At 38.2% G+C, this 21,761-nt stretch overlaps 1 protein-coding gene across 1 annotated transcript in view; it reads left to right on the plus strand.

Annotated features, from left to right (window-relative positions):
* The first annotated feature begins 555 nt into the window (after positions 1–555).
* LOC118799138 (potassium voltage-gated channel subfamily B member 2) overlaps positions 556–21,761 on the plus strand; it is a 125,918-nt gene continuing 104,712 nt past the window's right edge. The window contains exons 1-2 of the mRNA XM_036558856.1: positions 556–648; positions 3,034–3,731. Coding sequence (XP_036414749.1) covers positions 3,150–3,731 — 582 coding nt within the window. The 5' untranslated portion in view covers positions 556–648; positions 3,034–3,149. The remainder of the gene's footprint in view (positions 649–3,033; positions 3,732–21,761) is intronic.

A 21,761-nucleotide genomic window follows, 5' to 3' on the forward strand; every position in this document is an offset into this window, starting at 1 on the left:
ACGCTATCATTACCTTACAGAACTGTTTTTCTCTTGTAATAGGTCATGTTTATTTTACTGCATGTGTTCTCTGCACACTACTCACATCTTCATGCTTGATTGAAATTCTTGGGGACTTTTCAGCCATGCTATCTTGCACTACATCCATGTAGTGCTTGGTGTCTACTGGACGACGGAGTTCTCCTCTGATCAATAATCAATACATTTCTAACAGTTACAGTGCTGTTCCTCTGTACTGCTGCAGAGGCTGGTCATAGAGCTCTGAGGAACAGGTGAGAGCTACCTGTGAGCAAGGTGAGACTCTCCCTCCTCATCTTCATCCTCCTTTTCTTGTCCCTCATCCTCCATTCACCAATCCAATTAGGTTTCCCTTACAAGAGGTTGCTCCGCCCCCCGCCACCTAACCGCCCATCTCTCTCTCTCTCTCTCTCTCTCTCTCTCTCGCTCTCTCTCTCTCTCTCTCTGTAGGCGGAGCTCCCCGGTCGTGCTCCTGAAGCTGCTCCGCGGAGCTCGTGAGGAGAATGTGGGACGCGCGCGCGCTGTAGCGGAGCCTCGCGCTCGGTCTTTCTCGCACACACGCACGCGCACACACCGCAGCGCGCGGTGGCGAGGACGGAGTGCATGCAGGAGCTGGACTACTTCAGCAAGGTAAGAAGTTGGCTCCCTATTCGCCAGCGCCTTATTCGCATTTTCCGTTCCACCTTAAATGGTGCAGCAGTTGCATTCTGGCGCATGCACCGTTTAAGGTGGAACGACAAATTCGAGTGAGATCGGGCAGCAGTACAGTGAGGGCTGTCCGCATCGCTCCTGGAGCAGAGAGAGTGGATGTGAGCGCAACAGTTTAGATCAGATGGAAAACGCGCAGCAGAATGAAGTTCTGGCAGCGCTGCTCTCATCACGCTCAGCAGGGACCACAGCAGCGTTTCATACAGCTAATATTAGCTGTACTATTTTACAGTGTTCAGTACAGACACGTGCACCAGTGCTCGAGTGTAGCCTGGATTTCATAGTTAATTTATTCGAGTTTTAAACGCTATAGATTATTATATTCATACGAGAACACAGAGAGAGTGTCATAAACAATGCATAGCGTAACAACGCACGGATGGTGCTTTGGATAGTGTTGTGCGTTGGGTTATCTGTGTTATGATGTAGGTTTGGTTTACATGTGTTTTCTCCTTGGTTTGGTTTAGGTTTGATTTTGTTTGGCACATGAGAAGCGTTTGAGCGGTGATGGCATGCACTGATAAAAATGCTGCACTGGATTAGCTCTCAAAGGAATTGAAGTGTAGATGCAGAGTTTGGCTTGGGTTGGTTCAGTCTGGATTGGTTTGGTTTATGTTTGGTTTGGTTTGGTTTGGTTATGTTTTGGTTTGGTGTTTGTTTGGTTTGATTTGGTTTGGTTTAGGTTTGGTTTTCATTAGGCTTGGTTTACACTTGATTTGGCTTGATTTAGAATTAGTTTGCATTTTGTTTAGTTTGGTTTAGGTTAGGTTTGGTTTACATTTGGTTTGATTTGGTTTTGGTTTTGATTTGGTTTAGGTTTGCTTTGATTTAGGTTAATGGTTGGTTTGATTTACATTTGATTTGGGATAGATTTGGTCTGGGATTGGTTTAGCGTTAAGTTTGTTTTGGTGTACATTTGGTTTGATTTTGCTAGGCTTGGTTTTGGTTTGATTTGGTTTACGTTTGGTTTGGTTTGATTTCGTTTGGGTTTGATTTAGTTTATGTTTGGTCTGGTGTTCATTTGGTTTGGTTTGGTTTAGGTTTGGTTAGGTTTGTTTACAAACAAAACCAAATAGTTTACGTTTGGTATGATTTGGTTTTGCTTTTGGTTTGGTTTAGGTTTATGGTTTAAATTTGGTGCAGTTTAGGTTTGCTTTGGTTTTGGTGTAGGGTTGGGTTTGGTTTGGTTTACATTTGGTTTGATTTCCATGTGGTTTGATTTGGGTTACTTTTGGATTGGTTTAATTTGGTTTACATTGGCTTTGATTTGGTTTAGTTTATAAATAGTTTCTTGAATCAATTACTGTCTTTCAGTTTATTTACATCTGGCAATAGTTGTGTCATGATTTTATTCATGTACACACTGTAATTCAGATTAATTCACCATTTCATTTTACCAATGTGTACCATCAGGGCTCAAATGTTTCTTATGTAATTCTGCTCTGATCATACCGATCAGTGCTTGCATCCCACATGCGCTGGAGTTTTTACAGAGCGAGGCAGATGGATCAGTGATATAAAGCCAGCCGGTCCAGCCTTGGACTAATAAAGAACAGGTTTAGCTCTCTACACTGTCCAGCGTTAAGAAATACACCACCTGAAAGACCAGTACATTTTAAATTTACAGAAACACATTGAGTATTCACCATTATCACCATCATCTTGCTTTATGTCCTACTATTAAGCCATTGTTTTGGAGTATAATATTGTGTAATATGGGATATAAAAGGTTTGGAAGAGGCTGAACTTGCTTGTTATTTATTTTATTTATGTACAACATGGATATTAGACGAACCTCTTAAACTGTAGGGCTATTATAAAGTTAATAATATTGATACTCATTATGCAATAATATGTAAGGAATTTAATTTTTCTTGTTTATGCCAAGATCCACTTTTGATGTTTATGTGTGTTTATGTCTTTATTTTCTTTAGAATTAAACAGTATGCTTTTGATACTGTGCCTTTAAGGCTGATATGTAAATAAGCTTTATTCTCATTGGCTGTACTAGATTGTACCTTATGCAAAAAGCTGAATCACTGCTTATAACTTCATTGTGAATGGGCAGGGCTAAACTGCTGTAGGCTGAATATGTGGATGTGTGTAAATGTGCTGATTTTTGTAGTATTTTAAAAAGATTAAATTAAAGATGGATTATTTTTGCAGCTTCATTTCCATATATGTACTGTGTGGACTCGAGATTTTATCAAATTCCTGTGTAATGATTTAAGTAATTGCGAATGATAAAAATCAGAATGTTTATTCTAGCTATTTCTAATGTTCTCTCTCTCTCTGTTTTCTCTGTAGCCATGGAGGGACCTGTCTAAAGAGGATCCGACTTAACTTTCTCATTCGGCATTGTTATTTTTTTCATTTTTTCTTCCCATTTCTCCTTCTCTTCCTGCCCCATACTTGTGGTCAGCATGAGTGATAATTCCGGCCTTGGCGTTCCAAAGCCGAACGCCCGCTCCAGCACGTCTCTTCCCCCGGAGCCGATCGAAATAATCCGGACCAAAGCCCGGTCCAGACGGGTGCGGTTAAACGTGGGCGGGCTGAACCACGAGGTGCTGTGGCGGACGCTGGACCGGCTGCCGCGGACGCGGCTCGGAAAGCTGCGTGACTGCAACACGCACGAGTCCCTGATGGAGGTGTGTGACGACTACAGCCTGAACGAGAACGAATACTTCTTTGACCGGCACCCTGGAGCCTTCACCTCCATCCTGAACTTCTACAGAACCGGCAAGCTGCACATGATGGAGGAGATGTGTGCGCTGTCGTTCGGTCAGGAGCTTGACTACTGGGGAATTGACGAGATCTACCTGGAGTCATGCTGCCAGGCCAGATACCACCAGAAGAAGGAGCAGATGAACGAGGAGCTGCGCAGGGAGGCAGAGACACTGAGGGAGAGGGACGGCGAGGGCGAGTTCGATAACACATGCTGCTCTGAGAAGAGGAAGAAACTCTGGGATCTTCTGGAGAAACCGAACTCCTCCGTCGCTGCTAAGGTAGGAAACCATGGTGACCGGAATGGCAGATTATTTTCAGCAGATGATTAATCAACAAAGGCCAACAGAGAAGGTCTGCGCTCTTAAAAATAAAGGTTCCTCAGTGGGTCCTGGCTTGGATGCACAGTTGCACTGTGTACGTTGGAGGTTTGTTTAAAACCTTTTAAAAAGCTCTTCATGCTCATGAATCCTATAAACAAGACATTTCTTTAAAGAAGCATTCATTGAAAGATTCTTTGGGGAACCAGAAGTGATTCTTCTGTGGTATCACTTGGAAACAGCATTTATTTTTAAGAGTGTAAGTTGAGCTACCATGGTGAAATATGCATATTTTTAACAATCATCATCACTGTTATGAAAAAAAAAAACTCATTAGGCCATTTTTCTTTGTTTTTTTGTTGTTTTTCACACCATTTAAATCACACCAACTGCCCTTTACATTGTGGTGTGGACATTTCTAGATAGACAGATATATAGCTAGACAGACAGGTAGATAGATTGAGACAAAGCGAGACCTCTTTAAAGAGTATATATATATATATATATATATATATATATATATATATATATATATAGACAGACACATAGATTGACTGAGAGATAGATAGACAGACAGACTGATAGAGAGATTGAGAGAGATAGACAGATTGACAGAGAGACAGACACGCTGATAGAGACAGACTGATAAAGATCCATGTACTTTATTGCTTAAGGGGAAATTTGGGAGCTGCAGTAAAACAATGACATTGTTTCACATATAATAAATAGACAATTTATTTTGTATATTTTTCGTAAGTTACAATAACAGATTTAAGAATATTTTTGCTTTTTTCCTATAAAGTCACTGTTTTGGAGATTTCAGGGGTTTTTTAATGACAGTGATGATGCTTTTCCGTAATTGCTCCATTGATATAAATTCTTTTGTGTACAGACTCTTTACTCTCCTGACTTTAACCGTGCTGTAGAGCTGAAGAGCTGTGCTTCTGCCTCAGTGCAGTTTGTGTTACTCAGTTATTTGTGTCTGTAAGTGTGGAGGAGTCCAGCAGCTGGAACTGAACACTCACATTTATATGATCAGAAACGTGTGAACAGGTGTGATGTTTGTAGGTGAGTGTGGAATGAAAACTTGGTGTTTGAGTGCAAAAAGTGAACAGTGAGAGTGGAGGGGTGTTGTAGTGATGGCCAGCAGCGTGTGGAGACAACTCTGTGTTTGTGAAAATGGTCTTTGTGTTTGTATACCGTTTACAAATAAAGCTAAGTCGTAAATAGTATATCAAGGCATTAGCATTCTTGTGTAATAGTTAGTATTTAATGTTGTACTCATGTGATAGTAAATTTGTGATGCGGGAGCTTCACTGAAAATGTAGTTTAGCAGAGCAAATTGTTAGTGGACGTTAGTTTTCTACAGCAAGGCTATTACAGAGAAGTAAAGATATACTGGACATTTCCGTATAAATTGACAATATGGATTTAATATAGAATATTAAACAGGAGATAATTATGTGTATATAATAGTAGTCTTTTTTTCCTTACTTTAATATTAGACATCCTTGCTATTATTATTAATAGTAGAGGTAGTATTAGTCTTTGTATTATTTAAACACTATATGTTGTTAAACCATCATGAATATTAGTACTATTATAACAACCATATTGTTTATTATTATTATTATTATTATTATTATTATTATCAATAGTAGTAGTATTGTAACCTCTGTCTCATTTAAACTGGCCATACTGTGTTTACCAGTTTGAACGCTGTTGCTACTTGGTTGGATGAACTAAACCTGCATGATTGTGCTAATAATGATTGTGAAGTGTCGCTAAATGAATATTTTCATAACCTGTAACTTGCCTGCTCTCTGATGTTGTAAAGTCGTGTGATGAGCTGTCGGTCATCCATTAACCAGTGCTGGAACGTTGATGAAATTCAATCAGCACTAATTTACGAGGAGCCTTCAGGCCGGTGGTCAGAGAGGATAATATTTCATGTCTGAGCGAGTGTATCATAAAAACATCCTCTGAAAGTGTGACAGGGTGCGAGGAGAAAAAAGCAGCTGCTGCCTCCGCGAGCTGAGCGCTAGCAGTACTGCGATTTTCTCTTTTCCATAAATGCAGCGTCATCTGTTTCACTGGACATTTCCTGAGCTGATACAGAAATCAGGCGTTACTCAATTTCGGTCCCTCTCTCTCTCTCTCTCTCTCTCTCTCTCTCTCTCTCACACTCTCTCTGTATTTATGGTCAGGGCAGCAGCAGTGTGCTCTGCTCTGGCTGCATGTTATAAAGTTGCTGTCACGGTGCAGGCTGTGCGCTATGAACACCACAGTAATGTCTAATATACATCATACCTGGGCTGCATGATATGAACAAAAAAGCAGTATTGCGATTGTGATTCACCTTACAAACACAGTAACTTACTTTATTTTAAATAAGGCATTAAATGCAGAAGTAGACAGATAAAAAAAATTCCAATGGCCATCCAGGCAGCCAAGCCAATGATTTATTGTGGTCAGGATAATAGAAACACCCACCGATTTACACATTTTGTTTATTTTCTAAGTGAAATAAGTTAATAACACAATCTTAAAGGATATATTAAATTATCTTCCCCAACAAAACATGGAACTCGACCAGGGGCCCCCATATATACTTACTACATTTAACAGGCTTGCTTCAGTAAAAACTAGCCATACTGAAAAGGTTTGAAAAGGAAATATTTGTAAAAAGCTTTACATTAATAAGAACATGTCATAGTGCCATAGTGGTGACCGTGGTTAGTTCCCTCGCTGAGGTGGTCCGCCCTGACGTCACCTGATCTATGGATTTCAAAAGATACTGTTTAACTACAGCAGTATCAGCCTCTCAGTGTAATTCCAACTCAACAACATAACAAATTATTGTATTTAAGAGATTTCAGTAAGTCGTTAATTATCTTTTAATTTTGTAATGTAAGTGTGCAGCATGGAAACGCTAAAGCACAAGCAGCTCATATTGTGTGTCATGTAATGTGTACTGAATGTGACCTTCTTTATATGTAACTGAGGCTGGGTAGTATGTCTATATTTAGCGTTGTTGTGTTTAATTACATCCCATGTCACAATCACGTCACAGTAAGTTACAATGTTTGTCTGAGCATATCAGAGATATTGGCAGTACTTAAAACATTGACCAACTGTAGGCTTGATTACAAAGAAAGCATGATTAGGCCTGATTAAGTGGATTTAGTGTAGCATAGGGTGTGAAATGTTGAACACAAATCATTAGTTTTATGTCACTCTCGTGAAATTTTAGCTGGCAATTAACGATCATCTGAAATAAATGCAATTTAAAAAGACTTTTGATTTTTTAAACAGGAAAAATAAATATTGTGACATATCATGTATTGTGAAAACTTGTGGAAGTTTTTTGGGTGGCTGTCAGTGTACTTAGCGTGCTTGATTTGAAGGGGATTGCAAAGGAATGCCAATCCCCCCCAGTGAAAAAAGACACCCCCTTATAAAACTAGCCCCCCCCATCCTCTATGGATGAATGTAATATGTTACATCACCTCAGACCATATTAGAGATTCACACAGCATGTTGCCTTTGATGAATTCCACAGAAGTCAGAGTGCTCTGTGGATCTCCTCTGAGTGGTTTAGAAGGAGGAGATGTGTGCTAGCGTAAACGCACAGCAGCGTTTTTATCTCAAACTGAAAACAAACCGACAGTGAGGAGAGGAGAGAAAGGGGGAAACGAGAAAACGAGAAGACAGCGGGGCGAATGTTGATGGAATTATGGGAAAGAGTCCAGTCTGACCTTAAATCGGACCATTACATCCTCACTGTGTTCTCCTGTCCATCCTGCTGACCCTCAGACCACTGAGAGACCCCCGATCACCTTACAGTCGCTCAGAGAATCTCACTGGATGAGTCCAAACATCCCAACAGCTCACACAGTTTTAACAGCCCCCCCAACACCACTCCCCCCTGCCTGGAACAGAGGATAGCTGTGGGCGGTCGAGTGACACATTGTTTATCTGCCAGCGCAGGGAGAGTTACATTATGACTTCATGTAGTTCAGTATGAGAGAGAGAGAGACTAAAGAGAGATGGGAGAATACAGAGCAAAAAAGAGTATAAAGAGCGAGAGAGAGAGACAGAGGAGGGGAAAGAGAGAGCATAAAGAGAGAGATAGGAGAAAGGAGAGAGTATAAAGGGAGAGAGCGAGAGAGAGAGAGACCATAAAGAAAGAGAAAGTATAAAGAGAGAGATGGGATGAATATAAGAGAGTATAAGGGGAGAGAGTAGAAGAAAGAGAGAGACTGATAAAAGAGAGGAAAAAGAGGGAGTATGGAGAGAAAGAAAGGAAAGAAAAAAGGAGAGAAGGGGAAGAAAGAAAGAAAGACAGTATATAGAGAGAAGGTATAAAGAGAATGAGTGAAGAAAAAGAAGGAGGGAAAAAGAAAGAAAGTAATATAAAGAGCACAAAGAGAAGGGAGAAAAGAAAGAAAGGGAGAGAGAGGTGGAGAGAAAATAGAGAGAGGTAAAAAAGAGTACTAAGAGAGGAAAGAGAAAAAGAAAAGGGTATTAAGAGAAAGGGAGGGAGAAAGAAGAGAAGAAAGAAGGGGAGAAGAAAACAAGAGAAAAAAGTATAAAGAGAGCGAGGTAAGAAAAAGATTATTAAGAGAGAGAGAGGAAAGAAAGAGAGAAGAAGAGCGTATAAAGAGAGAGAGAGAGAGAGAGAGAGAGAGAGAGAGAGAGATGGAGGTGCAGTAATCTAAGTAAAGCTCCAGAACGCTCTATGGCTTCGGTACAAACATTTATTGTGAATAATGGATGTGATGGTCAGTGCCTACTCGCGGCCAGTTCAGTAATACAGCTGTCTGCTGTTTTTTAGGCCTCTGCTTTACAGAGGTACCGTTAGCGGAGGATAGAGGAGTGCACCTCGGCGTGATTCTATAAATATTCACCCTCAACCTCTTAATACAGCAGTGGCCCAGCGTGTAGGTACAGCGTTTATTCCTGCTCAGGGGACTGCAGAGAAGGACGTTAGCCGCAGGAAGTTTTTACTTTGACGAACAGTGAGCATTGATCTTCAGCTGAGGTCGTTCAGATCCATAGAATAACTCAATTCCCATTTGAAGCTTATGTAAAGGGCAGACCTCAATAAACACATGAAATTCATTATTTAAAGTCATTAAATCCTATTGATGGCAGTATAGATCTGAAATAGTGTGTCCAAATGCATTCAGATCGTACTCATCATGCTCTGTAGGCTTATGTAAAACTCATCTGTGTTTGTTAAAGGAGAACTCTACAGAATTTTTACAATTTCTGCACAATTTAGTGGCTGAGATGTAAACAAAGTCATTCAGGGTGGTTTGATGTGAAATGGTTCATTGTAGAGACTCAGATGTCTTTACAGTGGAGGTGATAGGAACCAGGGTGTGGAACCTACGTGTGTCTTCTGAGTTTTTATATGTAATGTTGATGATGGTAAAATGAAAGCAATGTAACGATACACACAATTTATTTGATTTAATTTGATACGATACAGTGATGTCCCGATTCAGTACATTTATTAATACAGCAAAAAATAAGGAGTGACTGAAAATGTGCCTCACATTAATAAGTCAATGTTTCAATCAGATCATTATCAGAGCATTCAACATAATAAAAGTACAATATTTCAAAGAAAAGCTAATAAGTTAGCCCCAGGCTAACTCAACAGCCACACGCTAACATGCTTACAGTGAGTCAGTTCAATACGATACAATGAGTTGTATTGCTCTGTCTCTAGTAAAATAGTGGTAAATCTGAAAAATAAGCTTTATTTGATGACTATATTACCTTATATATTACCTCATAACGCCCTGCATGTACCCCTGCACCAGGCATCAGGGGTGCAAATGTAATCTGACAACTTGGGGCGGGTGTAAATAAAGTATGACTACAGTTACACTTACCATATTGATATTTAATATTAAAACACAAAAACAAATAGCATCTGCATGTGAATTATTTGTAGATAATTTTTTGTCAATTTTATGGTAATAATTAAGAAGAAAAAGGACTATTAATAACTGTTATGTCAGCAAATGATCATAGTACAGTAGAAGAAGGCAATTCCGTGGCAGTTTAGTGCTTCTATCTTTTTGTTGTTATTGACTATAACTAAACCAAATCTTGCATAAAAAAGCACAAAACAATATCTCAGACATCAGGCAGTGCATTCATAACCATTTCATGTAGCAGCTTTCTGTGAGGGGGCTTTTAGAGGTGGACGTCTGGTTCCTATCACCACCACTGTGAACAATTCTGACTCTTAAGTTTCTCTAGAACAGAGCATTTCATACCAAACCACTCTGAATGACTTTGTTTACATCTTAACCATCTAATTATGCAGGGTTTTTTTGGAAATCTGGTTGAATTCCCCTTTAAGACAAGACCTTCCCTGTGGTGATTAGCTTTGCACACTGAAGTGTTAACAGCTGCGATGTTCTCCTGCAGCTACTCTTGAATTGATGTCTGCTGCTGCTGTTTGATTATAATAACTGTTAAGCAGCAGTTTTGCTGAAGTAAATACCATATGTTTCCAAATTATTCATAACAGATGCGCAGGCCCTGTTTATATTCTGAGACGGGGGACGGAATAACTTGAAAAAAAATATTATAGCCTGGCTGACTTTGATTGAGTTTGTTTGTTTCAACACATGAGCTGAATAACAGCAGCCTGTGGATCACCAACTGAACTTTAGAATGAGAAACATAGCAAACTTCATTATTGAACTGGACAGTTTGATTTATTTACATGTTATTTCATCATAAGATGCGCTCTCATTCATTACCAGGAAAATGCATCTTCCTCGCTGCATGATAAGTGCGCTGTGCTTGTTTAAAGCAGAGCCGGTGGGGATTTATAGATGCCTCTAAAAAATGGAAACAGCCTGATTGTGTATTCATGCAGGAAGAAGCCCAGTTGAAGCTCAGCTAGTGTGCTAGATTTATCGAGACTTATGCATTTCAAACTGAATTATGTGTCTAAAATGTGATACAGCTCTTACAGCATAGTGTAGCCTCTACTCATCATCTGAAGGGTGCTTTGGATGGACCTTTGTGATCTATTAGTGGAGTCTACATACATACATCTAAATTTCTGATTTTTAAGGCTGTGGAGGATTGCATTTGTTCCATTTCCATTTGATATGACAAAGAATGAATGTTTTTTTGAGTTTTAGTGAACTTCGAGAACTTGCAGCTACCGATTTGCATCATCTTAGTCGTGGAACTTAGTCATTAATACAAAAGAAATGCAAATAATAAGAAATTTTATCAACGTAACCACACATCTAGTGCTTAATTTGTGCTCTAAACTATTTTAACTACCTATTTTAGTGGATCTGGAACCTTGTCATACTAAAAGAATTATTATTATTATATACATTTGTGCAATGATCTGTAGAGATGTATGTAAAAAATCATGAGAGCATTGTTTTTATTTGGCAGGCATGTAAAGATCTGGGGCTCAGCACAGTTCACTGTGGAATTGTTTTGTTTAACTGTTCCATTAACTTACTGTTTGATGTGTTCAATAATAATATAAAAATATTTTTTTTTACAGTGCAGTAGATTTGCCTTCTTATACAGAATTTTCAGGCACTCGCACATTTTCTTCCTTGCATTCTTATCATGCACTCTCTTTCTCTCTTGTGTTTGCGCTCTCTCTCTTTAACACACCATGTTACGTCTGTTGCGCGCACTCTCTCTGTCATGCTGTGCATTCTCTCTCTTTCTTTTTCTCTCTCGTGCACACTTGCTGGAAATAATTGACGTAATAGAATAATAATAATAATGATAATAATAATAAGAGGAAACATACCATCTCGATTGTTACCAATGCAAAAATCAAAATCCAGTACATCTGTGAAGGTGCCATTAATACTGTGTGGTACTTATGTATTTTAAAGCAACATATGCTGCTATCTAGATGACATGTTTTCAGGGACATCCCTGCTTATTTCAGCAAGACAATGCCAAGCCACATTTGTGTTACAACATGAAGCAATAGTTTCATAGTCAGAGAGTACAGGTTTTTGACTGGCCTGCCTGCAGTCCAGACCTGTCTCCCACTGGAAGCGTGTGGCTCATTGTGAGGAACAGTGTCTAACTACTGAGCAGCTAAGTGTTATATTTATATTTTATTTCACAAAGATATTAAGCAAGAATTTTATTTCACTAAGATTAAGCTTCAACTCAGGCACTTTTGTTGTGTTTTCTCAAACATTTGCTTGAGTTGGGAACTGTCTCAGAATTACCTGACAAAAAAAAGTGTTGCTATTATTATTTTTAACTAAGATTTAATTTAGCTAAGATTTTGGACCGGCCAGTCCGGTTTTGAATGGCGCTGTCCAGTTGGTACTCATTTTAACATCCAATCAGGTCTCATTCCTCATCCACACATGTCTGGATATTTTTAAAAACATAATTTTTTCCTTCCCTTTTTTGTTCGACTATACTAGCAGTTATACTGTTTTTAAAAATATATGACTTGAAAATGCTCACATGAGCATGCCATCCCAGTACATAATTTCAAAGTGTGAAAAAAATAAAAAATAAATAAATAAACTAGACTGTTTTGAAACTTGCAAACCCCCACCCAACCTCCCCAGACTGAAAAATCTGGCAATGCACTGTGTAGCAACTGTTGTTATATTAATGGTTAAACTTTTTTCGACTCATGTATTGACAGTTGAATTCTGAATTTATTCATTTGGCTGTTGTGAGTTTTTTTTGGACTGTTTTTTGTTTGATTTTGTTTTGATTTAAAACATATTTAGCATCAGTAAAATGAAATGACAGTTAATCTGCTGAATACTCCTTCAAAAAGGCTGTGCTAACTAGTGGTCTCAGCGGAATGTTTGATTGTTGATGTTTTATGAGTGACTCATCTCTTCCTCCTCGGCACTCGTTTCCTGTTTTTGTCCCATCTGATATTCGGACTCTTTCCGGATTGACTTTCAGTTCATGCCAGTCTAAATATTCCTAAATTAGTGCCCCCTGGGTCAGGCTGTCGTTTTGTGGAACACACCTTCTTCCCCTCCACGGCGTTTCAGTTACATAACACTTTCCACAGAGACCCAATCAGTGCAGGCCGGCGTTTAGGCTCTGCATCCTAAATCCTCTTTACCCCGCTTTCATAATCAGATAAGACACAACCCCTTGGATTATGAGGACCGTTAGTTCTTCTGCCATTGTATTGGTTACAGAGTGTCTTTATTCAAGAGGATGTTCCAGACATGAGTGAAATGTCACACTAGGACCGATCTGCCCAGGCTCCACCCACAAACTCAGTTTATTTCACTGTACCTACATTTAGAGTGAGTTATTCATTCAACCTAATGAGAAACTGTAGAACACGACTCAGTTTGTATCACAATACCTACATTTAGAGTGAGTTATTCATTCAACCTAATGAGAAACTGTAGAACACGACTCAGTTTGTATCACAATACCTTCATTTAGAGTGAGTTATTCATTCAACCTAATGACAAATGTTGTGCAATTCCCAATGAATGAAACCTGGAAAGTTGTTTGGTAAAATAAAGTTGTATTTTAAAAAGAGCAGGGTGCTATTTCACAACTCAGGCCATTTTTCTACATGATTTACTGTTAATAATGCAAGCAGCGCTGGGGTATTGCTATTGCAGTGGACTGCAGAAGCACTGCTGAAAGTGGCAGCGTGATTATAGCAATGTCAGCCGTGACAGAAAACGATGCACCTGACAAAGTAAATTAGTGTAACATGAAACAGCAATATCAGTGAGCCTGGTACCAGAGCCAAAAAACCTCAAACGCTCATTTAAAACTGCCGCCAGAGGAGTTACAGCCCTGTTGACAACAGTAAAATCAGACAGTAAAAACTGTATTAATTTCAGCATGTAGAACTGGAGCTTTCTGTGAGTTACTGTGTTTCCTATCACTGTATAAAAGATGCACAAGGCTTCATTTATTGTTGGAGTGAAAGCATGAGCTCTTTCACGCAACAGCAGCATTCAAGAGTTGCATTATTAACAAAAAAGAGTAGATAAAATGGTGGAAATAGACATACTGAGGCTTATTACTCAGTAACTACATGGACTACAATGCAAACTGGCTAAGTTATTCTTAGATTATAGACATATGTAATAAACCTTTGGCCACACTGATGGGTCCTGGCCATTTAAGGGGTTAAAACACAATTACAAACAAACAAATAAATAATATGTTATTGTTCTGTATGTGAATGTTAACCTTTTCATAATCTCTTCTTAAGGAAGTCTAATATTTACAGTTACTATCCAATACTTGATTTATCAAGTCAGTCCTTCATTAAATTAAATCAAGTGATTAAATTGAACAAATCCATGGAATGGCTGGAGTGCAGCAAGAGGACAGGAGCCAAACCTGTGTTCTTCAAACTTACTTATGTTTATTTATATTTATTCTGATGTTATATAGTGTTTATATTGGCAAAGATACACCCACAGCCCAGATACACAGTTTTAAACTTTTTTACAGTATGTCTAAGACATGTATTTTAGACCACAGTACAAAATACACAAAAGAGATGTTATTGGGTAAGAAGGCTGAAAGTTCATGACTGCATTGATTTATGCCATTAAAAAAACGTGACATTTCAGATTTGCTGGTTTAGTTACTTCGCAGTTAATGCAGAAATCGATGACTGGTAATTACAAAAGCTTTGACTGAAGCAGGAACAAGACATTTTTGCGCAAAGCTCAACAAACATGCTTCACGCTTAGTGCTTTATTTTAATAACCTTTTGTTTTTGAGTGCCCCGGCATGTGTGAGGGTGATTGGAGGGAGCTCTGTGGAGGATCGTCAGGTCCTATGGGGAGTTTTAGCGTGTGTCGTGCACAGAGCGAGTGCTGTGGAGTTGGACAGCAGCAGCAGGTCTGATACGGCGTGTCTAATTCAGATGAATTAATGGTGCTGATTTGGCCAGACAGGCTGGAATAATGTGACAAAGTTTATAGAAACATACAGTGAAGCTCTGCAATGCAGACAGAAAAAGTGTTTATACAATTAAACTGAGACTGTGAAGCTGGAGCTGGAAAGCAGATGGCCTCGTTTATCTCTCGCTTACAGATTTTGCTGCAAAGCAAGAGAATCACAGACTCACTGTTAGAGTTTTACGTATTGTATGATGTATTGAAAATTATGTATTCTTCTCCATACTGCACTATAAAAATGTACTGTATGTGGACATATTGATCTAGGAATTCATTTGCATAGAACCTGTGAATTATAGCCTGACTGATATATCAGTTGGCTGATAATTGACAACCCCTGGTTTATTGGTATCAACAAAAATATTGGTGTTAGTTAGTCTATTACATAATATAAACACAACATAAAAACATTAGTTAGTAATGTTTAGGAACAACATTTCTGGGATTTAAAAAATAATAATTAATTAACAACAAGGAATTCTAAATGGCTTCACCCCCAGCGCTACTATATTTATATTATTTCTGCTGTTTATTTGAGTTTCATATTCTGCATTTTTCTTGTATTTTCTTTTTTCTTAGTTCCACATATAACATTTTTGTGCTTTTATGTACCATAGTCCATGTTTACTTGACCATTTTCCGACCTCTCTTTATCCCTTAGAGTTCAATAGGTTATGTATTTAAACTGATATATGCAAATGAGCTCTGTTCTGGTTGGTCATAACTTCGTCGTTATTGTCATTACTGTTCTCCCTGTATTGTGCCTCATTCACAAAGCAATCCGAGCTGAAAAACTCCCTATAACTTAAGTGTGTATGGGTGGGGTTGTACTGCTAAAGGCATGTGATGTGAATATGCAGATAAGTGCATTCATTTTCGTTCATTTCAGTGACATCACCAAAACAAAGAATTCAAAAGGGTTTGTTCTGAAACTTGAAACAACTCTTATTTCCAAAAAGTATTGACAATTCCATTTTCCATGATATGGACGCTTTAAGAAACATGACCACTAAGAACCCACATATTTCTAATTTTACTGACAGCCATATCAGTCAGTATAGAACTGTTTTAAACTATCGTTGTATCAAAACCTAAAATGTAAGTGTAAAGTTATATTTGTGGATTTCCTCAATTCTTACCTCCTAAAAAATCAGTCCATCATCAAAGAAATCACTATAACAGCAACATTAACATAAAACTACAGAAAAACCTTTCTATGTTAATATAACATTAAACTATAGTTATGAATATGTGAGCTTCATTTTGCCACTACTGACAACACAACAGTCTTTGCATGTTGCATTTGACTTGTAAAAAGAAAAAAATATAGACCTGCAAGAGAACACTGTACATAAAATTAGCATCACAGAGCTTGCCAAGATTTCAATAAACCTCATAAATAAATATCCATGTGCGTATTAAATATTAAGTATAATGATTATTTATATAAATATTATTTATTAATGCGCACTATGCAGCAGAAAGCTCTTCTGAAGATTTATTTTATCCTCTGACTCTATTAAAGACCAGCCTTACACCTCAGGCCAGCTACGGGTCAGTTCCCCATCACAGCTGGACCGCCTCATCCTGCCCTGTTGCGAGATATGCATCATGATTTGTAGTTTTTCTGAGGTTTGATATGTCGGAACAGAATAAAAAGCATATCATAAACAGGACGATGATTTTTGTTCAGCAGTTCTTGTAATATGCTGCAATAAATCCAATAAACAGGACTAATTGTGCTCTCTCTGTCATTAAACATGCAGTTGGTCATTGTTCTTTAAGTACTGGCGATATCTATGATATGCTCAGAAACATATTGTAATGTCATTTATCATAATAACGATAAAATATTGTCATATTTCCATACTTTTACAAACACATCACAGTGAAATACATATCAAAAATGAATATTTTGACCCAAACAAGAGCACATAATCTGAATATTAATTTAATTTATTATAACCAAGTGTAGACAGATATACAGATTTGCACTGGTCACTCAAGTCAATCAAATGAATCTTGTGGTTGAAATGAAGAATTTGTGGCCAGAATATTAGATGTATTTATTGTGTATACATTCTATATACAATTAACAGTCATACATCAGTACCAAACCCCATTCAGGTGTTCATTTTGGGAAGGAAATGTTTATTAAAAAGCGCGCATTAATAAGAACACACATACTTACGCATTTAGCAGTCTGGAGCTTCTCTATTAGCACGGCAGGTGGTTTTTGTGTGCATTATTTAAAGAGAAGAAATAGCTGAACCCACACCAGCAGGAGCTCATAAACCCACAGGTTTGCAGAGAGGTGCAATAGTAAAGTACCAAAAGATTTTGAGTTGTTTGATTTTATATTATTTAATATGTTTTTCATAAACTCTAAGCTGTGATGTTTGTGATATCACCCAGGCCTGGTGGTGTTATTAATGGTGGATATTTGTGAATGCGTGAAAACACTGTATTATTGCACTATATGAGAAGCACTAGCTGGGTTTTGTATTGTTTATTTTTTTGGTGGGGACAGTAGTATAAAAAAGTATAATATGCCTTTAAATGGGACTAGGAATGACTGTTCATATCAGGGTGTGAGTACAATAAGTATGTTCACTTTCGCACAGGTTTGCTATGTGCACAAATTAGTAGTATTATAGTTACTTTCTATTTTTAGTCTTACTTCTGGTATAATAGGTGATATTGATGATAATTTTGGTTATTTAACCACAATTTTTGGTTGTTAAACTATTATGTTTAAATTTACTCATAGTCCTACCAGATGTGAGTTTGATCATACAGACACTCCAAAGATGAAATTGATGAGTAAAAAATCTGTGGGTGAAATTTATGTGCCCTCTTTTTTGAGATCGGATTTGACCGTACGCAGCTTTGATGAATAAGGGCTGATATGAGTGTGGCCCAGCATTGTGATGCTTTGGGCCTCAATCACCCTGCATTGTGTTTCAAATTGAAGGATGGAATGAAATACAGACTGGGCTGTTGCTCCAGGTTAGGAAGACTGAGGTTATACTGCAATGCTGCTGTATGTTTGGCAGGTAGTTTGTCATGTTTGTAAGGCAGGATGCTGTGTGCCTTCAGAGACCTCTCCTCCTCATTCACTCTAACACTGCAACAATTTAGCAACGACATTGATTATGAAAACATGTCAAAGTCTTTTTTACAGAGTTACTTAAAACAAATGTACACTAAACGTCCTCTGTAAAAAGGGCTGTACAAATACATTTAATTTGCATTATGAATTGTAATGCTCTGCAACAGTAGTTCCCAACCCAGTTCTCAAATGGTCCATATTTTTCTTTCATCCCTATGTGTTGCGAGTTAGATGGAGCAAAAATCTAAAAAATCTCTGGAGTAATAGTGGCTGGTAGAAATTCTTTCCATGTTTGAGTTTTACTATAACCGTGACTTGCCACAAATAAGCACAGACAACACAATGTACATACAATGCAAACCATGCTAATGTTAGCCTGTTTAGCTGAGTGTCTGAGTCTGGGATGTTTCAGTCATGTGTAAAATGATAAATGAAAATGCAGCAGACCCTCGATCACCTTCAGCTGTCTAATCCATTTCATCTGAAGTAGTTCTCATTGTTTTCGAGGCATAGATTAACAGCCAGTCTTTTGGAGTTAGCTTTAGGCTAACATGGACACCAGAGCGTGGAGGCCTGGTTGGGGAGCCATCTGACTTGGTCAACACCAGGGTCAGGGCCTTTTCTGCATAACTAGTCAAGAACCTGCTGATACTGAAGCATGAATGACTGTTATATTTTGTACAGGTTGTACAGGTGCCTGAATGTAATTGCAGCTCCATTTAAGGTGGAACGGAAAAATCGAACAAAAATCCAACTTCAGCCTTGTGGAAATTCAGACATAAATCAACTTTTAGCACATTTTTGCTGGGCCCACAAGGCTCGTGTTAGAAAACAGCAATGACAGGTTTATTTACATAGTGTTCAGTTTTTGTTTGTACTATTTTGCGCAATAAAAATATTTCAGATTTATTTCGGTTGTTAAAAATGGTCATTATAAAGGGGCATCCCAGAGTAATAAGACACCGTTGACATACAAGTTATTTCGAAGCTGATATATAACGAAACCATCAGGGCTTTTATTATACTGTGATATAGATTTTTGGTCTTACTTCTAACTGCTAGCATGTATGTGTGTGAGTGTCTAATGGGGGCCCCTATAGCATCGACACCCAGAGGCCTGTCAAGGTCTTCATCTGACCTTTCATGGAACTGTAGTGTAAAATATTTGGTCAAAGAGAAACCGAAGAAGAAAATTCATCTTAATCTTCCAGGCTCAAGTAAACAGAAAGGTATTAAAGCATGGTTGTGTCTGCCAGTTATGAAGGAGAGTTTTATTATTTTATTATTTTTAAGTTTTTTTCTACAAAAGCCAGAGCCATTGCAGTGTTTTAGACATCCTTAGGTTTCAGCTATAAACAGGTAGGACATTCTGTAAGAAAGTTTAATTAGTTTTCATTGCCTCAGCTCTGATTGAGAAATCTTAAAAAGGCAATCTGTTTCTTCTAGGCAGAAAGAAGTGGACTTTATGAAGCTCAGAGGTGCATGGCAGCGAAATAACAGCAAAGATTTTACACATTATTATATTTGATGGCTCCTGCAATGTGATGACAATGAAGTGAGTTAGTTCAGAATGAACCCATAGCTGTCTAATCACTTTTCATAATCATTTCCGTCTAATTCAGAATAAAAATGTTACGATTCATCATTCTTCCTCCTCGCCCTCCTCCTCCTCCACACACAGACCTTTTTTGGGGGCTCTCCTGGCAGCAGGACTCCTCAGCGGAGTCTGCAAGTCCGCCTGTGGGCTGCTGAGCAGAACCTGACTGATGGAGCTAATTGTGGCGTTGGAGAGCTGATTACAGGGAGCTGTCTGTGAAGTGTAAAAAGAGATTTTCAGGTTAAAAAAGAGAAGATTAATGAACAGGTGGAGTTAAATGTCCACAAATGACCACACCATTGATTGAGCTTCTATTCGCTATCATTTCAGATGGAGACACATGGGCATAGGTATGTTAGCATAGCTAAAAACAATAGTAGCATCGGTTTTGACGCCTGAAATTTGTTCGTTTTTAGACGATATTCATAGATAACAGTGTGTCATACAGTGTCAGAAACCACATAATCATAACCCACAAGGCTTTTTCCATTCTATATATGTCCTTTTTGTGGCATCTCAGCCTGCATTTCATAATCGAAATTCGCAAACACAGTCAACAAAAGTGATCGCAGTGCATGATTTTCAATCCATCATTCAATAAATGTCAAAACATTGATCTAACAAAAAGGAGCTAGCTAAAAGAAAGTAGAAAGCTAAATAGCATTAGCGTATCGTGCTAATAGCTCTACTTACCTCAGAACAGGTTCAGTTGTAGCAAACAGAAAACAAGAAAATGACTCGAGATGAAGTCGAGTGACTGGTGCTGGAGGAACAGATGGAGTTGAATGTGTTCTCTGGTGTGAGTAACTGTTAGCCACCGCTGAGTTGCTGTCCAGCATAGTTTTTCTAAGGTATTTCCTGGCCTTGATTTAGCAGCACAGCAGATGGAAAAAGAAACTGTAACTGGCATGATGCAGCTGTGGAAACCGTTTGGCTCCACAGTGGAGTTCGACAGCATCTGTGAAGCGATTAGAGGGTGCTTAATTTTTAGACAGGAATATACTGTCACTGTTAAAACCTTATATCTCTAAAAAAGTACCTTTACAACAGAAGGAAAACTTTCAATGTAAGTTAATGTACATGATTTTAAGTTGTAAGCTCTAAGTAGGTATGTTATTGTGTGAACAGCGTCAAGCTTTTCAAATAATGTAAAAAAAAATGAAGATGCAAGGCAGCAACATGGACATGGAAATTTGACAGTCATAAGTTTTAAAACCATCAACATTTTTAACTAGCGCATTCTGTTATACCATCCAACCCTAGTTTTGAAGCTAAAGTGTAATGACTTAGACCTGCAGTTAAACACTTGTTGCCATATGGCAACACTATGCAGTAAAGTGTTGAAATTTAAATGAATTATTTCTGACTCATAGCTCATTGAAACAAGTGGAGAAACTGTGTGGAAAGTGGAGATTCAAAACTTTCAGTCCATACCACATACATGATTGTAAGTTGAAGAGGAGGTATTTTATTATGATTTAAATTTGATGACATAATTTTGAAATACCATCATAATTTGAAAATACCATCACCATTTTTATCTACCATGGGCCGGTATACCGCCCAACCCTGGTTTTGAAGCAAATATGTGATGATTTAGGGCTGCAGACTGCAGCATGCTAATTGACAAGGTTAGCAATAAGCTAACAACATTCTACCAGTGCTTAGCTAAACTCGTAGCTCCAGTTCTAAAACTAAAGTTACAAAGTTCAGACACCAAACATGTCTTGTCAAAGTGTTCCTGTAATGTCCCTTCATGCTAGCTGGTGGTTATCAGGTTTCTGTCCTACTAGAGAGCTTTTAGTAGCAGTGTGCTAATCAGGTCTGTAAGTTGAGTCTTAATAAGCTTACTGTAGTTAAATACAGCTGAATGCTCGGCTTGAGGAGGGAGTTCAGGCAGGAAGGGAAGAGTTAGCTCTGTCACTATCACAGGTCACTGCATCCCAGAATTAACTCTTGGACACAGTTATCACCTGTAATAACAAAAGCATACTTTTACTGTATGAATTATCACGTATACAGAAAGTTATCTACTAGAGAAATGTTTTTTTAAAGGCTGTTTATCTGGGCCGTAAGCATTTATTTGTTAAGAAAAAAAAATCTAAATTTAGAATAAATACAAATGCTGGTTCTACATTTCTCCTGGACACCTAATTAATGTTGAGCAGGATATCAACTACTTGAAAACAAGAAATTCTTGTTACTTTTTATAGCATTAGTGTTTTTTTTGCAGTTATTCTAAGCAAAAACACTCTTATGGCCTGGATAAATGGTTTTAAACAGTTTTGCTTAGATGCCTTAGGTGACTTTTGCACAGTACTGTACCATTC

Source organism: Colossoma macropomum, unplaced genomic scaffold, assembly GCF_904425465.1.
Source record: "Colossoma macropomum unplaced genomic scaffold, Colossoma_macropomum, whole genome shotgun sequence".
Lineage (NCBI taxonomy): Eukaryota > Metazoa > Chordata > Actinopteri > Characiformes > Serrasalmidae > Colossoma > Colossoma macropomum.